At 32.6% G+C, this 23634-nt stretch overlaps 1 protein-coding gene across 1 annotated transcript in view; it reads left to right on the plus strand.

The window, feature by feature from the left end:
• Window positions 1-561: 561 nt before the first annotated feature.
• Cpr50Cb (Cuticular protein 50Cb) overlaps window positions 562-23634 on the plus strand; it is a 61098-nt gene continuing 38025 nt past the window's right edge. Inside the window, exon 1 of the mRNA XM_017615436.1 lies at window positions 562-629. Coding sequence (XP_017470925.1) covers window positions 600-629 — 30 coding nt within the window. The 5' untranslated portion in view covers window positions 562-599. The remainder of the gene's footprint in view (window positions 630-23634) is intronic.

Genomic DNA, 23634 nt, shown 5'->3' on the forward strand with positions numbered 1-23634 from the left:
CTTATTTTTTTCAATTTATATTCCTCATTTTAAGTCTCAGTCTCAGCCTCAGCTGCTGTTGCTGTCGCTCATCTGCCGCGCTTCTTCGCAGCCTGTTGCGGCTGCTTTGTTGCGCTGTCGGGCAATTGTCGTTATAAATAGCGTTGCATCGTCGTGTGGAACCCTAATTCAAAGCGATCGTGTGTACTAAAAAGTAGCAGCGGTGCCGCCAAACGAAAGACTTAAGTCGCAAACCCGGTAACGAAAATAGCGGAAAAAACGTTGAAATTGAACATTTAATTGTTGGTTCATAAAAACATATATTGTTTTACTACTAAATAAACCTTTGTGAACTGTGCAGAGTTTTGCTAAAAGCCAGCATCTATTGCAAATACAAAAGTGTTATGTGAATGCAGTGTATTGGAAGTTAGTGAAGTTTAGTACTCAAACGAAGATTGACATCAGCATAAATCACAGAATATTAACAAAAGGATATTTTTTTTGAATATTATAATTGAAAACTGTCAAAAACGATTCCAGTGTGCTGCCAGCAGGGTCTTCACCACTTTTGAAAGTTGTTCGAGCATAACACTTTTTGGAAGGAATTTAAATCTTTAAAAATGTTGTCGCTGAAATCATTGCTTTTTATTGTGAGTATTCTGTAATGTTAAAAAATATATAAAATAAAAATGAAAAACTATATGTACGTTCCTTAAAATATTAATATGAATATTTAAATTTTTTTGATTTTTGTTAAAATTTAAAAAACTTAACTTTTTAAACCTTTAAATATGAAGTTAATATTGCGTTTCACTGAATATTTTTTTTTTTTGTTTTTGGTTGGAAAATGTAAAAAAGTACCAATTTTTGTATTTCCATAGAAAAATTCAAAACAAAAGTATGTATAAATAAAATAATTAAAGTTTTTTCAACTAAATCAAATTGTTTAATTGTATTGAAAATTTCTAAAATTAAATTTTTTAAACCATTATAGAAGAAAGTAAAAATATACAAAAAATAATTACTATTTCAATTAACGACACAATTTTTTTTGTTTTTGTATTGAAAACTAAAAAAATTTAAAGTATTATAAAAAATTTCACTTAACAAAATAGCATTTTTTGGTTGCATCTATTAAACATTAAAAAAAAACTAAAAAAAAAATTTTTAGAAAAAAATACTGCTTCCATTATTTAACCCTTTCGATCCGGAAACCAACCAAAGGAGAAGTCTCGCTTTTAGTTATCTGCTAAGCTTGGGGATAATACAAATATAAAAATTATAAAAGGAGCAGCCTAGGAGGGGTGGGACATATGTGTACCATTCGGAATTTTGGGGTTCTGAAAAATTGTGGCCAGAAAAGTCTCCTGGAAACATCACATTCCATTAGCTGGGCTAATATTTCGTCCTCTTTTTAACCGACTTCCAAAAAAGGAGGAGGTTATCAGTTCGTCGGAATATTTTTTATAACTTTGGACCACATCGGAAAGGTAGTGTGTCAGAGGTGGTCCCATACTAATCTGGTTTAGATCCGATCATTATATATATATATATACATATTTTTTTATATGAGAATTAAAATAGGTTTTGTTTTTTGCTTAAAAATTACTTGTAGTTTCTTCGAAATACGAATGTGTGTATGTAGTACAAAGTGCGTCTACGCAAACAGATTTTTTATTAGTTTTGTGTAAATGCCAAAGAAAATTAGAAAATTATTGCAAATTAAAAAAAGAGAAAAAATCTGAACCGTTATAAAAAATTTAAATTTAAATGGAACACTAAAAATCTCACTTCGCTAACTAACGTTTTTGATTGTAGATATTGAAAAATTTAAAAATTAAAAATTAAAAAATTAAAAATTAAAAAATTTAAATCGTAGAAAAAATTCTAAAGTAATTAAGATATGTTTTAACTACCTAAATATTTTTATTTTTTATTTTATTAAAATACATACAAATTTTTAGAGCACCCAACCACAAGAATTTTTTTTAATATTTAACTGAAATTTATAAAGAACTTGATTTTGCACAATCAATGCCAGGTGAAAATTTGTGAACAATCCACACGAGATGCATTTAGAGCGAAATATATTTTATGTTGTTGTATAAAATTACAACATGTCGATTTACTTTAGACTTCAGTTGTCTTAGGTAACGTACTTAATAAAATCCATTACAAACTGTAACAAAAGCGCAAGGTATAATTTACATTTAAAATGTGCCTAATTCAAGTCAGTTAACTTTTTAGTACCTTCGTCATAATTAACTAATTACAAGCACAAGCAAATATATACATTTTTTTTCCGCATACGCAATTGAAGCAGGTCACATCCTCGAGATGATGCATTAAATAAATAATAATTTTTCTGAGCTAAGTACCACTTAAGAAATATATGTATATATGTACGTAAGTATGTAACTAAGATTAATTTATTTCTCATAAACAGCCGATTTTCGTAGATTTTTTAATACAATTTATTTCAATATTTCCAGCCCTAACCACGAAAAAAGAGTAAGGGATATATTATATTAATGGAAATTATTTGTTGGATTTGAAATTATAGCAAAAAATCATCAAGCATATCGATTTATTTGCTATGCTTAAGTAAATTGTGTTAGATTTTCTTTCATATAAATTTGGTATACCTTGGTACTATTTTTGGTTTCGGTCTTAAATATTCGCTCCTAATATGCATCGAGTTACTCTGAATTACACCAAGTCCTGTCAAAGTTAAAAAACGGCATCCCATGTCGGAAATATTTACTCTTCGGCTACTCCGAATTGTTTGCATTCACTCCGAATTTTGCCGAAATACTCCGAATTTTTCAAACCCAGAATTTCATAATGTCATTAAAATTTTATTAAAAATGCATGCACCCAAATCAGGGATTCTCAACTTTTATTCAGTGCGCGTCCATATAAAATCAAGAGAATTTTAAAAAGTTCCTAACCCAAAAATTCATACATTTACTATGTACTATGTACTAAGCCAGGTTGGCTACTTAAATAAACGAACTAATTAGTTTTCAAAATTTTTTTCACAAGGCTTTCACATATTTGGCAACACTGGTCTTTGCGCATTACTGATTAAGTTGGGATACGCATACTCTTTAGATATTAACATCAGATTCGAAAAACGGTAATAGCCTTCATTTAGAGCCCGGAAGATAAATTAAATAACTCAAAATTGCTTTTGTGTCGATCGAATTTAAAGATCAGGAAATAGGTTCTTTTAGATATCAGCGAAGTTAAGATCATTCTTATTATATTTTGCGTTTGGGAGAAGCAACTATTTCAAGTTCTAAGGTTATTTCCATCATTCCAAAATTTTCGGAGTTACTCATAATTTTTCGGAGTTACTCCTAATTTTTTAAATTCTCCAAAATTTATGAAAAAAATTAAAGCATGTATATTTTTTTATCCCAACAAGTATTTCTTGAACTTATCCTATCTGTGCTGTATTTTCATAAATTTTTTCTTCCTCAAATACACTAAGAAAAAATGAATAAAAATGCCTTGGCCTCAAAAAGCATACAGATGTTTTTCAATTACCTCACGAACATTTCAACAACAACAAAAGCTATAACGAAATTCATCATCATCAGAAACTTATAGAAGTAACAGTAATACCTTATTTCCCTGTAATCAAAAAAACACGCCGTACTATCTTCAGCTTGGCATTTTATTTCCCCCAACGAATATTCAATTTTCGGTTTCAATTTATTTTTACGCTTCAACACCTAATTTATTTTTCTTTTACTTATATAGTATTTTTTTTTTCATATGTTTTGTAGGGAAAGCCAATATATTTTTCTTTTGAGTTTTCTCCAACTACATTCAGCCATATGTCCTACCTAATGGAAATCTCTAAGTAGCAAAGAATATATATTCCGAAGATGAGTTGATATTATGAAGTACATGCGCCTCATTGTAGGCTACGTGCTGCTTACCTTCGTAGTATATTTAGTACGTGTCCTCACTACAAGTAAATTGAAATCGTACAGCTGTTGTACGCACAAAGTAGAAAAAAAAATCACGTACTGAATAGCTCAAAAAAGAAAACTTTCCTTACTGATGACAAATGTCATTAAGGGAGAGAGAGAGTGGGGGGAAAGAAAAATAAATGCAAAAAATGTTAGTTCATGAAAATTGTATTACGAAAATTAGGTGCTACAAAGTTGGAGCAGAAGTGTAAAAAAAGGATTTTGTAGGAAGGATATGGAAGGGGTGTTATTAGCAATCTATGCATGTACATATTTATTTGTGAGTGAAAACTTCAATGCAAGCAAATTTTTATTTCAATAATCATTTTAATTTCGTCTGTAGCTGGTTGAATTGAGACTATTTACAGAAATAGCATTCATAAAAAGACGCTTGCGGCTATATAAGGCATATATGTTCATTCAACCACTCCGAATTCACTATAAGATCATTATGTGAGGTATACCCTGCAGTAAACACATGATAGTAATTTTTTCCTACAAATGGGTTACCCAACTACTTCGAATTTTTCCGAATTTTTCGTAGTTACTCCGAAAAGGTCTTAAACTATATTTCCACTGCAAATAACACTATATAACAAAAAAGATTTAATATCTAACGTTTTACTTACAAATATTGATAAAACTTTCTACAAAAACACCCTATCCCTTTCCCCAAAAACAACTTACAATTGCTATAAGGAAGTGTTTCATAATAAATTTTGTTGCTAGCAAATCAAACTTATCTGCAACCTTCCTTTGTCCCTTCACTCCAAACAGATAAAACATACTGTCCAGTCCTTTTTTTGACGCCAATCACAAATCTAGTTTGAACAGGGAAAATACTCAAACTCAACTTAGCAAATATTTACACTAACCCACTAGTATACATTTAGGGGTAAAAACATGTGCACTTGTCATTAAGTGTCATAACCACTTGGGACAAAGCGAAAATAGTAAGAGTGGATAAATGATGTTAAGCGTCAAAATTGTTTAACCCCAATTTTTATGTATGACATAAAAAAATAATAATAAGAAAAGTATGTTAAAAGTACAGAAGGTATACGCAACCAAAACAATATGAGGTCAAGTGTATAAACATTGAAATAAAAAAAAAAAATCGTCTGCTTTTTTATGAGCATCTCTCGAGCCAACCAACCCAATTTATTTTCCAAAAGCGCTCTTGAGCAGTGAAGTACACCCGCAAATGCATACACATACATACATTCACATGTATTTAATAGTGGATATTTTGTTATGCCTTCTGTCACACACCAACAACAGCTGTTGCCTCCCTGCATTGTTATGTTTTGAGGGGTGTTAATGTCAGTTACATTTTTTAGCTGAGTTTATCCGCATTTTGGGGTGGGGACCGACATATACATATGTATTTTTTGTGCTTTGTTAAATATCAACAGCGTAGTTATTGCTGACATTTTTCATACAAATTCCGCAACAAAGCACTGTTTATTTACACGAAAGAATTTCAACTGACTGCGTAAACAATTGATGATTGCTTGAATACTCGAAAATCTGTTTGATTTTGCAACCAAACAATTTTTCTAATATTATACTCGTATCATTGGAATGTGTTGGCATGGATAGGTACACTTAGACACTGAATTAAACTTTTACGGAAGCATTTACAATTTTTTTGTATGTTATTTAAAAATATTTTTCTTAAATTTTTACAAATTAATGTTTTTTTTTACTTTTTTTCAAAAGTGTTTAAAAATTTACGCTTCGAAAATTCGAAGAACCACACAAGAATCATATTTGCATTCAAACATTAATTTTAAATAACTCCGAAAACACTCCGAAAAATTCGAAATTTTTAAATATTTTTTTTTCATAATACATATTTAGAAAATTTCTGTTTTTCTGTCGAAAATTCAAGCAGCCACAGAAGAATCATATTTTCATTCAAACATTAACTTTAAGTAACTCCGAGAAGAAAAAATTGTTTACCTAGTTCAAAAACTTCAAAATATTGAGAACTTTCTGTTTTGCACAAAATAATGGAAACAGCTGGGTTTTTGATAGAACATGCCCTAAGGTTAACTCCGAAAAAACACCGGAATTTTTCAAACATTAAGGAAAAGAACAACCTCATAAACGTCAAAGAGGTTTCGAAATTTTAAGCTCTTACGACAAGACTTTAACGCAAAGTGCTAACAAAGGATCCAATTCCTGTTAACGCCGTGAAATGCCGGTACTTCAACAGCTGCGTTGTTTTACTGAAATATTAAAAAATGGTTCAGAGTATTTCACTGTACGAATCACACACCGCCTGAATTACAGGGCGGTTATCAGGGTTAGCATAAATGGTCTATAGAAGAAGCGACCACAGTCTAAACATTTCGTGAACATCTTAAAAGAAATGAATGACGTTACGATTTTTTTTAGATTTGATGACTGGAAAGAATTCGAGGATGCTTTTGTACAAATCTACAAAATTTTTAATTTCTCTATTCGAGACTACTTAACGTCTACATACGTATACAATTTTCATTTAGTTTTAAGGTTCTCAAATGGCATGAAATTACTTGGAAGTCACTATAACTGCGAAAGTTTTAGAAAATACTTTTTGCGTTTTTTTTGTGCTAAAAATGTTGTGTGAATTTGGTACAAAACTTGACTACTCTCCAAGAACTACTCCGAAACTTTTTGCAATAATTTTTTTTATTTAATTTAAGCGAGCAAATCTAGGCTGAAAATTACACCGAAAATTTCCATTGTTTTAGACGTCACTCTTCAAAAAAATTGCATTTATTTTTAAGAAAACACGGTCTGAAAATAACTCCGAACATATTCCGAATTTTTCGGAGTCACTCCAAAATTTCTCTGAATTTCTAAAGCTACTTTAAACTTTAGACTAAAGTTTTTGCAGTTTCTTATAGCAACTCCGAAAACAATAACAATATAAAAAATCTAAAATACGCACGGCTAGCTAGATATTCTTATGTTAAAAAAACTACTTATGAATCAAATAAAATTTCAGCATATAAAAATTTGTACATGTACATACATGCATTTTTCTAAATAATTATTATTTGCATACATACATACATATGTATGTAATTGAAAGCAATTATTATGTAAAACTTATTTTTCACAACAACTAATCTATTATGTATTTAAATCAAAAGCATAAGTAATTTTTACCACCAAAGCGCAATTACTTAGAAAATTCAACGTTTTTGTTCGATATTAAATATTTGCGCCACAAAAAGTATGCAAAACTTTTCTTTCGCAAGCATTATAAAATGCTTCTATTACTAAATATTTAACATAGAACATTGCTGGACTCGTCATACATATAAATGGTATCAACAATGGGATGCGCGCTAATGCCGCAACCCCCNCCCCCCCCCCCCATTCATTTGCATTTAAGCGCCGCGGTTAACCGCCTAAAAGCATGCAAAAATGCTAACAAGCTGCGCAATGCTGCTACATACACACATATGTATGTATGTATGTGTGTATTACGCAACTAAACCGCCTCAAAGTGGAAACATTTTTGTGCGGTCAACAAAACATAATGCCTTAAAAAAAGTAAAAATGTATGCAAATATTTATTCGGCGGGTAAAAATAATTCCGATTAATTTCAAAAAACAACGAAGCAAACGAACTAACTTTGAAATATTTCAGCTACTAAAAGCAAGTGAAAGCAAATTAAAAATGTATTTTAGTCAAAAAAAAATAATAATAATAAAAGCCTGTACGAAAACAAAAGCCTTTTAAGCTGATTGGCTTAGTTAGGCAACGGATGCCATGTGATTTGTGAGTATCATCAGCTAGCTGAGCTGTCACACGCACACACACTCCAAGCTGTCTGCTGCTTAAGTCGACACGCTTAACAAACGAAGATTTATATGCCTTGCCAATTAGTTTTATTGATTTTAAATGTGCGCTTGTCGCTTAGCCGCTTAAGCGCCTCAAGGTATGCTAAAGAAATGCCGCATTAATTAGTGAAGAGTAGTAAATTTTAAGCAAAAAACAAAAACAAAAAAATAGCAAACGCAATTGACAAAAATAAATGCAAGCGAGATCAGGCGTGGAATATAATGCTACCAAAAAAGGAAATATTTTATTTCACGTCCTTTTTGTAATAATTGGCATTAGAAGGAGGAGAAGCAGCGCGCAGTGTAAGCCACTGTCAACGAGACAGCCAACCACAACAACTACCACTTAAATTTTGTGTCGCGTAATTTTCTTCCACTCGGTTTTTCTGCAAGTTTGTGACTTTCTACTTGCGCGCACTCCGACTCTTTTGCGCTTCTTGTTTCGCTGCTAGCTTGGCAAGCCTCCTTTGACTTCCTACTTCCTTCCGCTTGACTTGCTTTCATTTGAAACTTATCTTTACGTGGCACTTTTACTTGACTTCTCTGCCGACTTTTGTAATACTTATTTCCGCAAACAATTTTCCGCAAGTTTTCAACAACAACAAAACTAAATATCTTGCCTTGCAGCTGCGTCGACGAGTTTGTCTAGACACTGACTGCCTACCATCGCCGCCGCCATCGCCGCCGCCGCCACCACCGCCAGCAGCATCACAACCAGCAAATTGCTGCTGCCGCCGCTAGAACAGACAATTAAAAGTGCCCAAAATGCGCGTGGCATCACGTCTTGTTGCACATTGTTATTGCAGCAATAGCAACCGCAGAATAAAATACTAAAATTTATCTTTTTTTCATTTTGTATATTATTTTCTTTATTTTTTTCTACTCGATAACGAAGTAAACGTTTGCGGCATACTTAAGGCCGGTCCACATAGAACTTTCGCGTTGGCTTTGGCGTTGGCGTTGGTTTGACAGAACGCACGTTAAAAGTTTGCTTGCTACAATGAATGCTTGGCAGCGATACCTTGGGCCACTAAATTAACATACTAACGACAGATAAATTAATATTTCATATCAATAATTGCATTAAAAACGATATTTCTTGCCCGCACTTGATTAAAAAGGAAAAATATTTCACATAATTTTATTTATTTGCAACAGCTGACGAGCGACGCACGCGAAAAGTTGAGAGTTGGCCATCTTTTTGCTTTGTGTTGGCGTGAGCGTTGTCGAATTTTGGCTATGTGGACGGCTGCATTTGAATTCATGTATTCATAGTCAGCTGTTGAAGCGACGCCAACGCCAACGCAACGCCAAAGTTCTATGTGGACGGGCCTTTAGACTATGCCAGACTGGGCTGCTAGTTTTTTCTTATTATTTTTACGTAGCACTTTTATTTACTTTTACTGATTGCTTCCTTACCCCTCATATGCTCCAACGTATGTATGTTTGTGCGCATATGTTATTATATGTATGTATACATATGTATTGGCATAGCCACCACCTTTAGCTGCTTAACAGTTATATCTATACTTTAACTTTGCTACTTGGCTTTGCTCCTTTGAAAAAAAGTAAAAGAGAAAATCAGCCCAAAAAATATCTAGTCCAAAGGTAATAATGGCGGCTGCAAGCGGGCAGTCATTTGTTCAGAGTAATGGGACCTTGGTATTAAGTACGAGACTGCATGTGTAGACTTTTCTGTTTGCACATTTATCTATGAAATTCGGCCCCACAGCCTTCCCCAACTCTCTCCAAATTTATATGCACACAGACATAAGTACATTCAAAACGTACACATATTGGTCTCCATTTAGCTACGTTTCGTACGTGGCTTGTGAACTTTTTGGTCAACAAGCAAAGAAAGCAGGAAAAAGGCCAAGTGCCTAGCCCCCTAATGAGGGTCAAGGTGTGTGTGACTCACTTAAAATTTTATATTCTTTAACTTCTTACAATATAAAATTTCATGATAGAAGAGGAATCCCGTCCTTAAGAATATTACCCGATAAATTTCTAGTATCTGTAGCTGTATCACCCTAATCACGGCTCTTCAGAATTTTCCTAAGCAAAATAAACTTCTTTACGGAGTGAAATCAGAGGTGTGTCTGAAAAAAGATTACAGATTACAACTTTTCTTTGGACATCACATACATTTTTTGGACTACTTAAAGTTTTTTTTCGGAGACATATAATTTTCTTTGTAAACATAAATTACCACAAATCAGATGATATAACGAGGAGTGCATACAATTTTGTTGAAATTTTGGATTCGGAATAAAATTTTCGAAGTAATTAATTTTTCGGAGCAAATGCGAACGGTTATTAATTGCGCGACTTTCTACTTTTTTCAACAAATATAATTTATAACTCCGGAAAATTTTCGTAGTAACTCAAAACTGGTATTTCATACTGACCGGGACTTATTTCAAAAAGATTTCCGAATAACGAGTCTAAATAATGGATAACATATTTATATGCCAAAGCAAAATTTTCGGAGTTGCAATTAAAATTTCACGGATTAACTGAAAATGGTAATTTTGCATTTAACGAAATTTATTTAGAAACAATTTTCGGAGTGATAGCGTTAAGCCATAGAAACTATATTCAGATTTTCGAAAAGAGTTTGGTAACAATTTCAATACTGAACTGGACATATTTTTAAACGAGTCACTTTATAAAAAAAAAATATACTTTCTAAAACCAAATGTTGATTATAATTTTCGGAGATAAGAAAGTTCGGAGTAACTAGAAACGGCTATTTTTTGAGGGATTCAAAGGGATCGAAGCTTACAAAAATTCGAACTATATTTTTGTACGCAGTAACGGGGTTTTTCATGGGATAAGATTTATTTTGAAACGATCTTCGGAGTTATCAGTTAAAAAAGGAACTTGTATTTTCTAAAAGACTGATCAGATCAGATCAATTTTCATTGCTGCTTGTCACCTTTTAACGTTTATAAAACATTCGGAGCAACTATTATCAAATAATTAATTTTTTTTTTTTTTATTCTGAATAAGTTTGTTAATCATCATTGATTTTCAACATTTATATNTTTTTTTTTTTTTATTCTGAATAAGTTTGTTAATCATCATTGATTTTCAAATTGTTACAATTTTCGAAGTAAATATAGACATTTATATATTATATAATTTTTGAATTACCCAAAAGTGAATTCGGAGTAAGATTATAAGATTTCGCAATATCGTAAGTTTCTTAGGAATAGTCATTATTTTCAGAGTTATAAAATTTTCGGTGTAAACGCAAACATTCCACAATCAACTGAAATTTGAATTAATTAATTATACAATAGCAGTCAATTTCACCGACAGAAACATTTGAAATTTCCGAAAAAGAATTCGGAGTAATATTAAAATATTTCGGAATATTTTAATACAATAACGTTTTACTTGTAAGAAGAGTAAGTTTCTTGGGAATATACATTCTTTTCGGAGTTACGAAGCTTTCGGAGTAAACGCCTACATTCAACAACCAACTGATTTTTTTGAAATAATTATTTTTAATAATTTTTAGCTTATTTTCGGAGTGATTACGTTAAATAATGGATGATGAATTCCCTGACAGCAAATCACATCATTTGAAGTATTTTTATATGTGTTCAGCTCCTTTGTAATTGAGCTCAGTAAACTCAATTTTTCACTTTAATTTTACAAATTAACTTTTTAGTAAGTTAAACAAATTTTCGAAATTTTTCAAATTCAAATGAAATCGCCCAACTGCAGCAGTTACGCATAAATGCCAGGCAACGAAAATTACGACGAATCACTTACCATGTGGAAAATTGCAACAACAACAACAACAGAAAGACCAATGATTGACAAACACAAATTGCGTTTCTATGTAAGCGGCTGCAAGACACACATACGGATATACTTACCTAGCAAGTGGAGAGCCTGTAATGCAATCCACTTAAATGTGTTAATGCTGCGTGTAAAATGCAAAATGCAACAAGAAATTCGCAATTACAATAAATTAAATAAATGAAATCACAATTAATTAGATTACCAAAGTGAAATAAAACAACAACACGAATATCCGAAACAAAAAGCTAACAAAATGCAATCACCACACAGACAGTTGGCAGACAGTTAGACAGACAGTAGATGGATAGAGGTCGGCAGGCAGATATTCAGGCGGTGAGGCTTAGTGATGAGCCAAGTGTGGCGACTTGGAAAATAATCAGAAAACAAAAGGTTGACTAACACACACACGCACACGCACATGCATATATAAATACATGCAAACAAAATGAAAAAAAATGTAGCATCTTCAAAGGCGCACGAACAACAACAACAACAACTATGACAACATATCTGTTGCTGCAATGCTTCTGCTGCGCTGCAATTGAAGTTAGCCGCTTGAGAAGACGAGACGAGACATCAGCTGATGACTCGCATGCTAAGGCGAAAATTGTTGTATTGAGACATACTTACAGAAACCTAAGCAGAAATAGAAATAAGAAAAGCAAAAAATAATGCTAATGATATCAACCGCATGTTGCACATATGCGTTGCAAAAGCAGAAGCAGCAACGATGGCGGCACTATCAGCAGAATAAGTGTTGCATAGCCGGCATTTTTGCATGCTGCAACGTTTTTGCATGAATTGCGGACTAAATTCCGTATGCACAGTGGGCGGGGGAGGAATAGAATATAGTGTAAATAAAAAAAATAAATTGTGAATGCAGAAGTTCACAAAACCTCAAAACTGTGTTGTTCCCTTACTCGTATAGCATTTGAAATTTATTTCAATGTTAAAAATTTGTTATTTTTTAATTCGGAGTAATTTTATCACTAACAATTCCGAGACTATATATCCCCACTTGGGTATCTAGTTTTTGCACTCACTCACTTTTATAAATTTATTTCTTCCGTTTGGAAAATATTATTTTCGGAATGATTCGGAATAGGTTTATTCTTACTTTGACACTTTAACAGTATTAATTTGTTTTGATAAAGTTTCTCATGATGTTTGATTAGAATAAATAAGTCACTCGTTTTCGGAGTAATTCTGAATATTTTGAAATACACAAGAGATGAAAAAAAACTTAAAATTTAACTGCAATTGCATGCTATCTTCTTAGATTTAGAGTTACTAAGCCTGTAATTGAAGTAAAAAAAGCTTCGTTCCATCATCTTAAATTTGTAGTATTTTTGTTTTTATACATTTTTTATAGGCTTAGACGGAGCCTAAACCGTTTCATTTATTTCTGGTTGAAGCAATATTTTTTGGAGGTTTTGTAAATGTTTTGGAGCAGTTTTTAACAGCACTAAGGGTTTGGTATGCACCAATATATCTTTCTAAAACTTAATTTTTAGCCATGAAAAATTTTTTAAATTTAATTTTTATTTCCAAAAAGTCATAATTTCATAATATGGATATTAGATTTTAATAATATAATTTAATGCATTATATTTTAAGCTGTTTAAAGCAAATACGAAAATGTTAGGCTTTCGGATTAAATTTTTATGCAGTCTTTCCACCTTATATTTTGCTTTTTCTTTTTTAAATTTCCATAATTTGCAATATTTTTAGCCTGTTTAGTGTTTTACGGAGTAATAATAATTTTCTTTCTCAAAATAATTTTTCTTCACAGCTTCATTTTATACCGAATTCGATTTTTTTTCTTCACTCCGAATTTTTTGTAGTTACATTTAAAGTGGTTTATGGATTCTGAGAAATCATAATTTGCCGTAAAACGAATTTTCAGCTTTTTTTAATTAAGGGAAACTTTTCGGATAAAATTTTAGATGATATATTTATTTCTAAAAGTCATTTTTTGCCATTAAAAGGAGTTTTAAATTTTTTTTATTTAATAATGATTTTATTTTTATTTTTATGGTTTCTTTTTATTTTTTTTGTAGCAAAATTTTAAGTTTTTTTCGGGATGTTGACAAATTGCTGGTTATCGGATTATTTGTTCATGTTTTCTACTTTTTATTCAGTTTTCCTCACAAAAAAAATATAAAAATTTTTACCTCTACAATATATGTACATACATATAATTTTTTCACATGCTTCTATATTTTTTAATTTATTCTCAAAATTGGTAAATTGGTAACCTGGTAAATTTATGCAACTCCGAATTTTTCGGAGTTATATAAAAAGGGATTTATTTATTTTTAGAAGCATGTTTTTTGTTAAAATCTGTGTGTGTATTTTGAAAATGTAGCAATAATTGTCACTGTTTAACGTGATTACTTTTTCGGAGTAAGTTTTTCTACTTTATTTTTAAATTAATATACATATTCAAGTTTCCATTTATATCTTTTAGGATCGAATTTTACACTTTTTTCTTACTCCGAATTTTTCGGAGTTACATTAAAGATGGCTTATTTATTCTCATAAACATATTTGATCTCAAATAGCGAATTCTTACGATAAGTATTATGTTCGTCTTTTCGAAGTAATTGTATGAAATAGATTTCTTAGCACATAAATGACTGTTTAATAAGCTCTGCATTTTTTAACAAATGCATATATTTTTGTGACTTAATATTTAATTTTTATTTTTTTTTAATTCAAGCAATATGCTTTTAACATCCTTTCGCTTGCAATAGCCCCACTGTGCTTTTTATACATTCAACTGCCCTACAAAAATTTTTATTTAATAAACGCATTCTTTAAATTCTTGCGAGAGCTAATAATGGGCGCAACATATGCAATGCTAGAATAGGAGTTATTCGCCGAGTGGAGTAGCGCCTGCTGCCAGATACTTATAATGCCAATATGTAACAAAAGAATAAGAAAAATAAAAAGAAGCACCAAATGCAATAAATGCCAATTGCCTTGGTAATGCAACAGCAATAAATTTGATTAAATGAGCCAGTGAATGAATGCCGTATGAGTCGTTGAGATATTGCAACAGCCACAAAGTGTTATAAAGTGCAAATAAAAAAAATTATTATTAGGAATTTTCGAAGCAAAATTCCTAAGGGAATCAATTCACACAAGTGTTTGCTATTGATTGCCGTTGTTGGTGTTGGTGTTGTTGTTGTTGTTGTTGTTGTTGTTGTTGCAGTTATTGCTTTATGATTTGATTAGCTGTGTAGCTATACGTTTATAAGTGCCACACATACGCACTTATTTATGCTACAGCGCGCATAAAACGCATCTAAAAAAAAAACGAGAAGAAATCATCAATTCAGTGCGCACGAAAGACTTTGAAGTATGTGTGCGAATGAATTACCCGTACCGCGTTTCGGTAGCAGAGAGTAGTAGCGCGCGTGTTTTGGTTAGTTGTTTTGTCTATGCGTGCCGCATGTAATCAGCGCCGTATTGTTGCAACAAAACCACAATTTTTTTTTATGTTGCATGCGTTCGATGCACACCACTCACATACCCACAAACACCATCAACCACACTGAGGACCAGCATTATTGTTGTTACTATTATGATGGTAAAGCTATTGGTGCTGCTGATGATGATAATATTGTTGATGATTTTGAAGTGGCAAGTGCAAATTGCAACATTTGCATACACATTTTTTGTATGTACATATTTACACATATTCACGCGCATACAACTGCATGTTGTTGCAACCACCCAATGCCACTTTTATGATTGACAAGTGGTGGTATGTAGGTTCAGAAACATTGAAGGTGCGCAGTTCGCAAGGTGCGAGTGTGGGGGTGGTTTGAATTGCGTGAATTTGTATCTATTACAATAGCTTGCAACATACTCTGCGGCATTTGCGGTATGCTGTTGCGGCGGAAAATATAAAAAAAAAAAAACGTTTTACATTTTACGCTAATTTAGCACTGCATTCGCAAAAACAGAAACTCAAAAATGGTTTAAAAAATTCGCAGACCTACGTACAACCAATACCATATGTAAACGCAACAGTGCGTCAATAAAAACGTCTAAATGAGATGTGGCAATGATGAACGCAACTGATAGGATGTAAAATATTTCATGCGTGGCACATACTTACATATATACTTAGGTGCCACATATCGTCGTGCTCCTATTTTGGTTTTGCTTTTGTTTTTTTTTTTTTTTGTTTGTACAGCTATATTTTTATAGCCACATTGGCATTGATACCCGACATTGATTAGCAACTCTGTTGCAACACATAAACAGGATTTCAATGCCTATTCGCGTACGAAGTGCATGCGGCAGGAATATCTAGTTGCAGAGTTGTGAAAACTTAGATTTGTTAATAGCAAATGCGTTGAGAGGCATTCATACATACTGATGTAAGTGGATGAGGGTATTAGTTAGTTAATTCTTGGGTGTAACAAAAAAAAGACACCGCGACCTGAAAGATCGAAGAATGAATACCTAAAAAGGCCTTGGTAGGCGAATTCCTTGTAACAAAGGGTTCGACGATTGAAGCTTTCAAATGGACAGTAGCAGATAGAATGCTGCAAAGTTTCATCATCTTCAAGGCAGAGCCGGCATTCAGACCCTGTGGTCACAGTGGAATCGCAATCGGTTGGACCAGTCAGGTAACCAGAAAGTAGTAATTATGCCACTCGAAGAGGACCAACTGAGTCTAAAGAATGGTTCAGATCCCGAAAAAGCAGTTAGCGATCCTCCTCGTGCCAAACTGTTTGAAAGAGCCCGGATGGTTGCATGGCTATTCAGGTATTATCACTTGGAGCTTTCTGCCAAAGCAGACGTCTTTAGTTAGTCATGGAATCAGAGATTCTGCATATTTCCAACCCTGGTTGCAGCTCGCTCATGGCTGTTGTTTCCTGAATAAAAATATAGAGAGGAGTCTATCCCAGAAGCGAGTCTAGAGCTGCAGTTGAACACGTTAGGAGTATGCATGTATGCATAAAAAAGTTTTTGGAGTCGCGGAGCTCATTTCACTCCATGGCGACAGGTTTTAGACCTAACCTCTAAACGTGTTTGGAACTACGGAAAAAAACATGTCCGGACCTTTGTGAATATTATTTTTATACTCTAGACTGCTTTTCAAAAGTTATCCATGGCAATTTGGTGAAGCTAAACAAACGTCATTCCATTTTCTTCGGTACCCATCATCCATGTAGATCTTGCGTAGAATATTTCTCTCGAAAGCTCCCAAAGCTTTGTCACCTTTGTCCGTCATCGACCACATTTCTACGCCATATTAAAGGGCGAGCATGATTAGAGGATGATAGAGCCTGATTGCTGTTTGCCGAAAGAGAGCTAAGTTTTTTAACTGTGTTGATATTCAGACTGAAAATGATTAAACAAAGTCCTTCAGTACTTCAAAGTTCTATCTGCCCACAGAGTATTGCAGATATTTAGGACCTTACGTTAAGGAGGCATATACATATTCCGCGATGATTGGCGGAAACAGCAGCATCTTCATTCTTGTGGACTAGGCAAAGTACACGGAGACTCCAAAACAGGCATGGCATATATTCATCAGATCAAACTCGGCTTAACGGCTGGCACAAGCATCCTATCATCGGCTAGACTACCAAGTATCAAGCTCAATAAACAGTAGGCCAAAAAACGCGCTGTTTAGATGAGGTCGAATCAAATGGAGGGGTGTGTAACTGAGTGGGTTTGAATGAGAGGTGAAGAGGTATTTGTTTTGGTGAGGATAGTCTTCACAAGTCGGCCATTTGTATATTTGGATCGAATCTGGAAAGGTATGAGTGCTGTATCCAGATCTTAATCGTGCCAGACTTACGCGCGTCCCTCACAACAGCTGAAGCTCTTTGCCTGGTATAGGTGTTGACTGAACTTCACTTACACCATTCTTGGTGCGATAGTATGGGAAGGTTGCAATAGACTTTCTGTGGATATCATATATGGCTTGACGGCACTGTCTGATGGTTTGGATCTCATCCGTAAGTTCGTGGCGATCACTTGTGACACTCCTACTTCCAGCAAGTAGGATACTTCCATGCCAAATATTAAGTTGTGCTTGTCGAATTAACCCTGCTTAGATCGGGGAACGCCAACCAACCATATACCAACTTCTCACCACTGGCTTTGAGGAGTTCAGCCACCATCTATCGGCTCCAGAACACCTGTCTGCTTATGAGGTTATTTGGTTATGTATTCATATTTTTTATTCAGTTTGCAGCAATAAATTTCATTACGGAATAATAATTTTTAACCGCATAACCAGGCAATTGTGAACACCCATATTGTTGGTGACTTTGAGTAGAATTGGGCCAAAAATACATTTGTTCCAAATATTTCGACATCAGCGCCACTTGCCGGGTAATATTTTCAGCATAAGAAGTACTCTATAGCAAGCAGAAAAACTAAATTACTTTATAGTCTGAAAAAAGGATAGGAAAATTTTTAAAAATGCTTGGCCAGATTTAAGTTAAGTATGAATAACGACAACGGCTTAAAATAAGGCTTTTGTTATTATTTTCATTTTATTTTATCATGTATGTAAGAAAACTTTTTATTAGCTAATTATTAAAATTCGTGTGAGTATGTAAATTTTTAAAGTTTTATGCCTAGGGCATAATGTTGCCATAGTCATGAATGGCTTCTTTTATAATCGAAACGGATGTAGTAATCAAGTAAACACAATTTGCCATAAAAAGTAGCGGACCAGACATAAAAATATGCAATATATATGTATATATGAACATATGAACATTAAGGTGTCTCACTAAAAAAAGTCGTGATTTTTAGACCGGAATCGTAAAATTTAATATATTTACTTAAATACTTATATGCAGACCTTCTAAGCATAAGCTCTTCTACCATCTCAGGTGACATTTTTGGAAAAACATTTTTTAATGTTATTCTAATTCTATTAATGTTATATTTTTTAATGTTATTATATTCTGGAGGTATGTATTTCAAATCGGTGCAGCTCATATAAATTTTAATGTTTTTCTGAAATATTTTGGAGCACGTCTCAAAATATAATTTACTTTATAAATTCGATGAACAAACAGTACCGTTTTTTTGTGGAGAGTGATGCACCCTAATGTACATATATACATATGCTAAACACTCGTCTGTTATATGTATGTTAGCAAGCATACATCTAAGTGCTTAACACCTAACTCATAAGGAGTTTGGAGAAAAAATCAAACCAAAAATCTGTAAAAAAAAATTCCAAAAAAATCCAAAAACCAGAAGCAGCAGCCGTCAAATGCGGTTCACAGTCATAAATGAGTGTAGAGTTACAAATATATGCATGCTAATATGTACTTAGTGTATAACATACATTTACTACATATGTATGTACGTACAAATGCGCATTTATAAGTGAAGGTTTGTCTATCTGCATAGCTGTACATATTTACATACGCATAGTAAATTATGCCTGCATGCATTCATATGTACATGCATTAATTATGCAACCATTAGTGTTCTTGATGTGAATTATCTCACGCATATTATTGTTCTTCAAGTTCTCGGGTGTTCATGTATGCAAACATGCTACTACATACATAGTGCAGCGCGTGCAACAGCTCAGCTTTTTTCTCGCCTTATTACAAATTTTCAATGATGTCGTAATTTCTGTGAAGCTAGTGGCAAGAAATCTGATGCATGTGGCATGTGGCAATATAGCGATACTAATGATATGTATGCCGTCAGCGTTAAGAATGGCGTGTGCATATGTAAATGAGCTGCAGCAACCACATTTCCATGTATGTACTATGATTGGATGTTGCAATTTAGATTTACAATTAGAATTAGAACTGGTGCGTTAGAATTGGCAGTTTGATTGATGGTAACTGGTGAAAAATTTGATATGTTTGATTGATTTTGAAATTAGATTTTTACGCACGGAATACAATTGCAATGGTTGTACTTGTTTGTGTGCAACTACAATATACATACTTACATAAGTACATATGTATCAGCAAATGCTGTTTTAGTGCATATACTAGTAGCTTAAAAAAATTCAACAAATTTTATAAAAAAATTTAACTTTTTAATTGATTTCTAATATTTTTTTACTACCAGCTTTAGCGGGTTTTCCGTATAAATGGAGCCATTTATAGGAACTGGCGTTGATTTTATTTAAATTTTCTTGGCAAAAGCTTTTGCGCATTTTCTTCCAATAGAAATTTATGATTATTAAAAATCAACACGATTTAGCAGCCACTTAAAACTTGCACTTTGTTATACTAAACTGCATACTTAATTTTTTTTTTTATTCAAAATAAAAATTTCAAAGCTTTGATGAAAATTATTTCGGCATATTAGCGCTGTATACAAATTGAAAGTTTGATTTATTATGGGTTTGGTTAAAGTATGGGCCATATTTGTCTTAGTTTTGCACTTCACTGTACTTTCTGTTGAAGAAATTAAAACAGGGACAGGATATAAATGTTAAATATCAACATGTTTTTTTTTTTGAGTTTTATTGTTGCGGTCAAATTTAAACCGTATTTTGTGACTTTTTTCGACCATAAATGAATAAGGCCATGAAAGCAGAATGGGCCTAAGCCATAATTATTTTTTTTTTGGATTTAACTTCTTAAATAATTTCAAATGTGATACATTTTAAAAATAAACGTCGCTTATTTTTTAATTTGATGGTCAGCTAAGCAGCTCTGCACCTGAAAATTAAAGAATAATCGACAAATTTGAGATCATTTTAAGTAGGTAAGTGCAAAACCTCAAATAGGGGTTATTTTGGTTTTTTCTTATAATTTTTAATCGTCGCAATGCAGACTTTTTTATGATCTTAGAAATTAAATCTGAACTAACGGTTATAATATGATCGAAAAAAATAAAACTAACAAAATAAGGATAAAGTTGGTTCGGTAAAATAGAAATAAATAAAAAAACAAAGAAAAAGTCTGATTTTTATTTTAAACATGAATTAAAAAAAAATATTTTTAACCAAATCAAAAAAAAAAGAATCAAAATGGGTAGTCCATATATTTAAGAAAACTTCTTTTTTAATGAATTCAAAGATGTTTCCTTATAAAAAATAAGAAGGTTCTCTTTGTAAACAAAAAAAAACTTTCTTATGAGAACGATAAAATAAATAAAAAATCTCTATGAATATTTCTTCCTTTCTTCAACTGGCACGGCAGCCCATTTCGCCTAAGAACTTTTCATAGAGGCAACCTTTCAATTTTCATAAATCATATATTTTCTGTATCCCAGCGCTCACTGAGTTGGCTTCAATAGCATCTGTCCAAGATCAAACCGCAGGAGTTGGAAAAGAAAAATGTCCTCGAGGCTCCCTGGCCTTGCCCATTCATAAATTTGCCGCATTTTTCTCTTGTTTCTTGTTCCCATATAAACCTAAAAATTAAGAGAACTCATGCGCTTTGGCCCGGTTTCGAATATGTTAACCCCAGTCGAAAACGATGGTTGGTAGAATCGAAAATGAGAATGTGTGTGTGAGTTTGTGTTTCAAATTTTAAAATTAAATTGCTTGCAAACGTCAAAAATGCTAAAAGTGTCTCTCAGCTATTCTACCTTACTATATTTTTATCATGGATTTTTCTATATTTTAAAGAATTTTTTTAGTGCAAAATAATTTTATTTTTAATTAACAACATTTATTTGTCTTATCGCTCTACTCGTTCTTATCTGCCTCCATTAGCGTCATGTTGCATGAGAACAATCAAATTTGCAAATGCGAAATGTGAAAATGTTCACTTGCCACATGCAAAGACACACGCGGGAAACTTTTGCCCTTTTTGTGGCTGCCAAAACGCGTCTCACCCAAAATTCAGTGCAGCCGATATGTATAAAATTTTTCGACGCTTTTTTTTCCTGTTGTTGCCGACGCAAATACTGCTTTGGCGCATTTTGTTTTCAATAAACTAGTTTCACATGTTGCTTTCGTTGTTGTTGTTGTTGCCATTATAACATGTCTGCTGTACAACCATATTTGTATGCTGGCTGGTTGTCATGTTGCAAGCAGCGGGGGAAAAAGGTATGGGAAACAGGGAAAAAAGGCAAAGCGAAATGAAATGCAAATAACAAAAACAAGAACAACAAGGTTAGCGAAGAGCAGCAGTTACTTAAGTACATTGTGGAAACAAAATCAATGTAAGGCAAATAAGGTAGACGAAAGATTTTTGCGGCAAAAAAGGAGCGAAACAAAAAAAAATTGCAAAAATTGCATGTACGTATATATAACTATGCTGTCTGTGTATACATACATACATATGTACATATGTATGTACTTAGTTGGCGTAATGATGCATGCATGTTGCCACAATAGCGTTGAACTAGCTCGCTTAGCTGCTGCGCAAAGGTCACACATGTGTTTTGGCGATACATGCAACATACGAGTACTACATACGCTGTGAAGCTCGGCGCAAGCACACAAGTTCATACTTACTCGTATTGCGGCATGCAACTTAGTTGTGTGAACGACAGCAAAATTTTTTTTCTGCGATATTGCCAATATTCCAACTAATTTTTATTTTTGAGTATTTTTATACAATTTTATTATACAATTCGTTTTTGTTTTGCCTTTTTTTCGCCTTCAAATCATGTCAAAATATTGCTAATATTTATTTGGTTGCATGCCATCCAAACACTGGCATTGCATGCTGGCATGCCACGCTAAAATGTCGTCCAATCAAATCAACGTGGTAATGATTTAATTAAACAAAAAATAAATACATGAATTTCGCATAAATTTGAAAAGGCGGCAAATATGCAAAGCAGGCAGCCGAATTAAAGCACATAAAACACACACAGACATAAAATCGAAACTAATAAAAAATTAAAAATAAATCTGATGTTGATACATTGGCAATAAATGTTGCACATGCGTGTTGCACACGATTTTGTGCATACAATCCCATGTTGCACATACCAGCTGCTGCTCTTGTACCCAAATTTGGCTTGGCGCATTTGTAGGTGTGTATATACGTATGTATGTATGTATATGAATTCTTGTTAACTCGTGTGTTGTAAAGTCGGTTAAACATTGCGTTCGTACAAAAATTTTGACAGCATTGGTTTTTGTTTGAAGTTCGCGACGTTTCCACTAAAAAAAGTGTACAAAATCTGTTTTCTCGTTTTGGCCATTCAGAATTAATTTCCATTTTAGCGAATTTTGCAATTAAATTCAATGACGTTTACTTAAAACGTAAAAGGTTTTCTTATTCGAAAATAACACACACATATATTTCCATCAAAAAATTTTATTTTTTCCCAAAAAAAAATTTTAATCAAAAATGTTCTGTTTTTGCGAAATAATGTATTTCTCTTAAAAAAAAAGTTTTTATAGAATTTTAAATTTGCCCGCAATAAATTTTAATTTTGAATCCTTTACCTAATATTATATCTTTATACTGAATTTGAATGTAAAAAGTTTATAAATATTTTTCGTAGGTATGGCTTTTTTTAATTTACTTTTTTTTCAAGAAAACTTTAACACGTAAAAAAAATTTAAATCAGTCAATAATAAAAAAAAATTGTAACAGCTTTTACAACAGTTAAAAAAAAAAAACGTAAACTTTGTTGCTTTTTCCATTTTTCCTAAAAAACATAATCGTAGTATAAAGCTCAATAACAATATTGAAATAAATATTAATACGCCACAATAACATTGACAAAAAAAATTTAAAAAGAAATTTCTTAATATTTTTTATTTAGCGTACTGCTAATTTTTATTTTATTTTTTGGAAATATTCACATATTTTTTGTAAATTTGTGTAGCTCAAATTATATATTGTGCACAAATTTTGTTTTTGTTTTTTTTTTAAGGAGCAGCATTAGCTCAATTCGGAAGCCGCACAGCCTGATTGTGATGAGTGGACTTCCAAAACCTTGTTTTCAAATATAGGTAATAAATAGGTAACCAAATCTCATTTTTGCCACAACGGAGTTTTAGGCGGTTTTGCAACTGGTCGATGGGGGGGTGTTGAAAAAACATAGACGATATTTATGCATCAAAACTTTTAGCTAT

The sequence above is a fragment of the Rhagoletis zephyria genome, unplaced genomic scaffold (assembly GCF_001687245.7).
Source record: "Rhagoletis zephyria isolate East Lansing unplaced genomic scaffold, Rhagoletis_zephyria_1.1 Rzeph_scaffold_01016, whole genome shotgun sequence".
Taxonomy (NCBI): Eukaryota; Metazoa; Arthropoda; class Insecta; order Diptera; family Tephritidae; genus Rhagoletis; species Rhagoletis zephyria.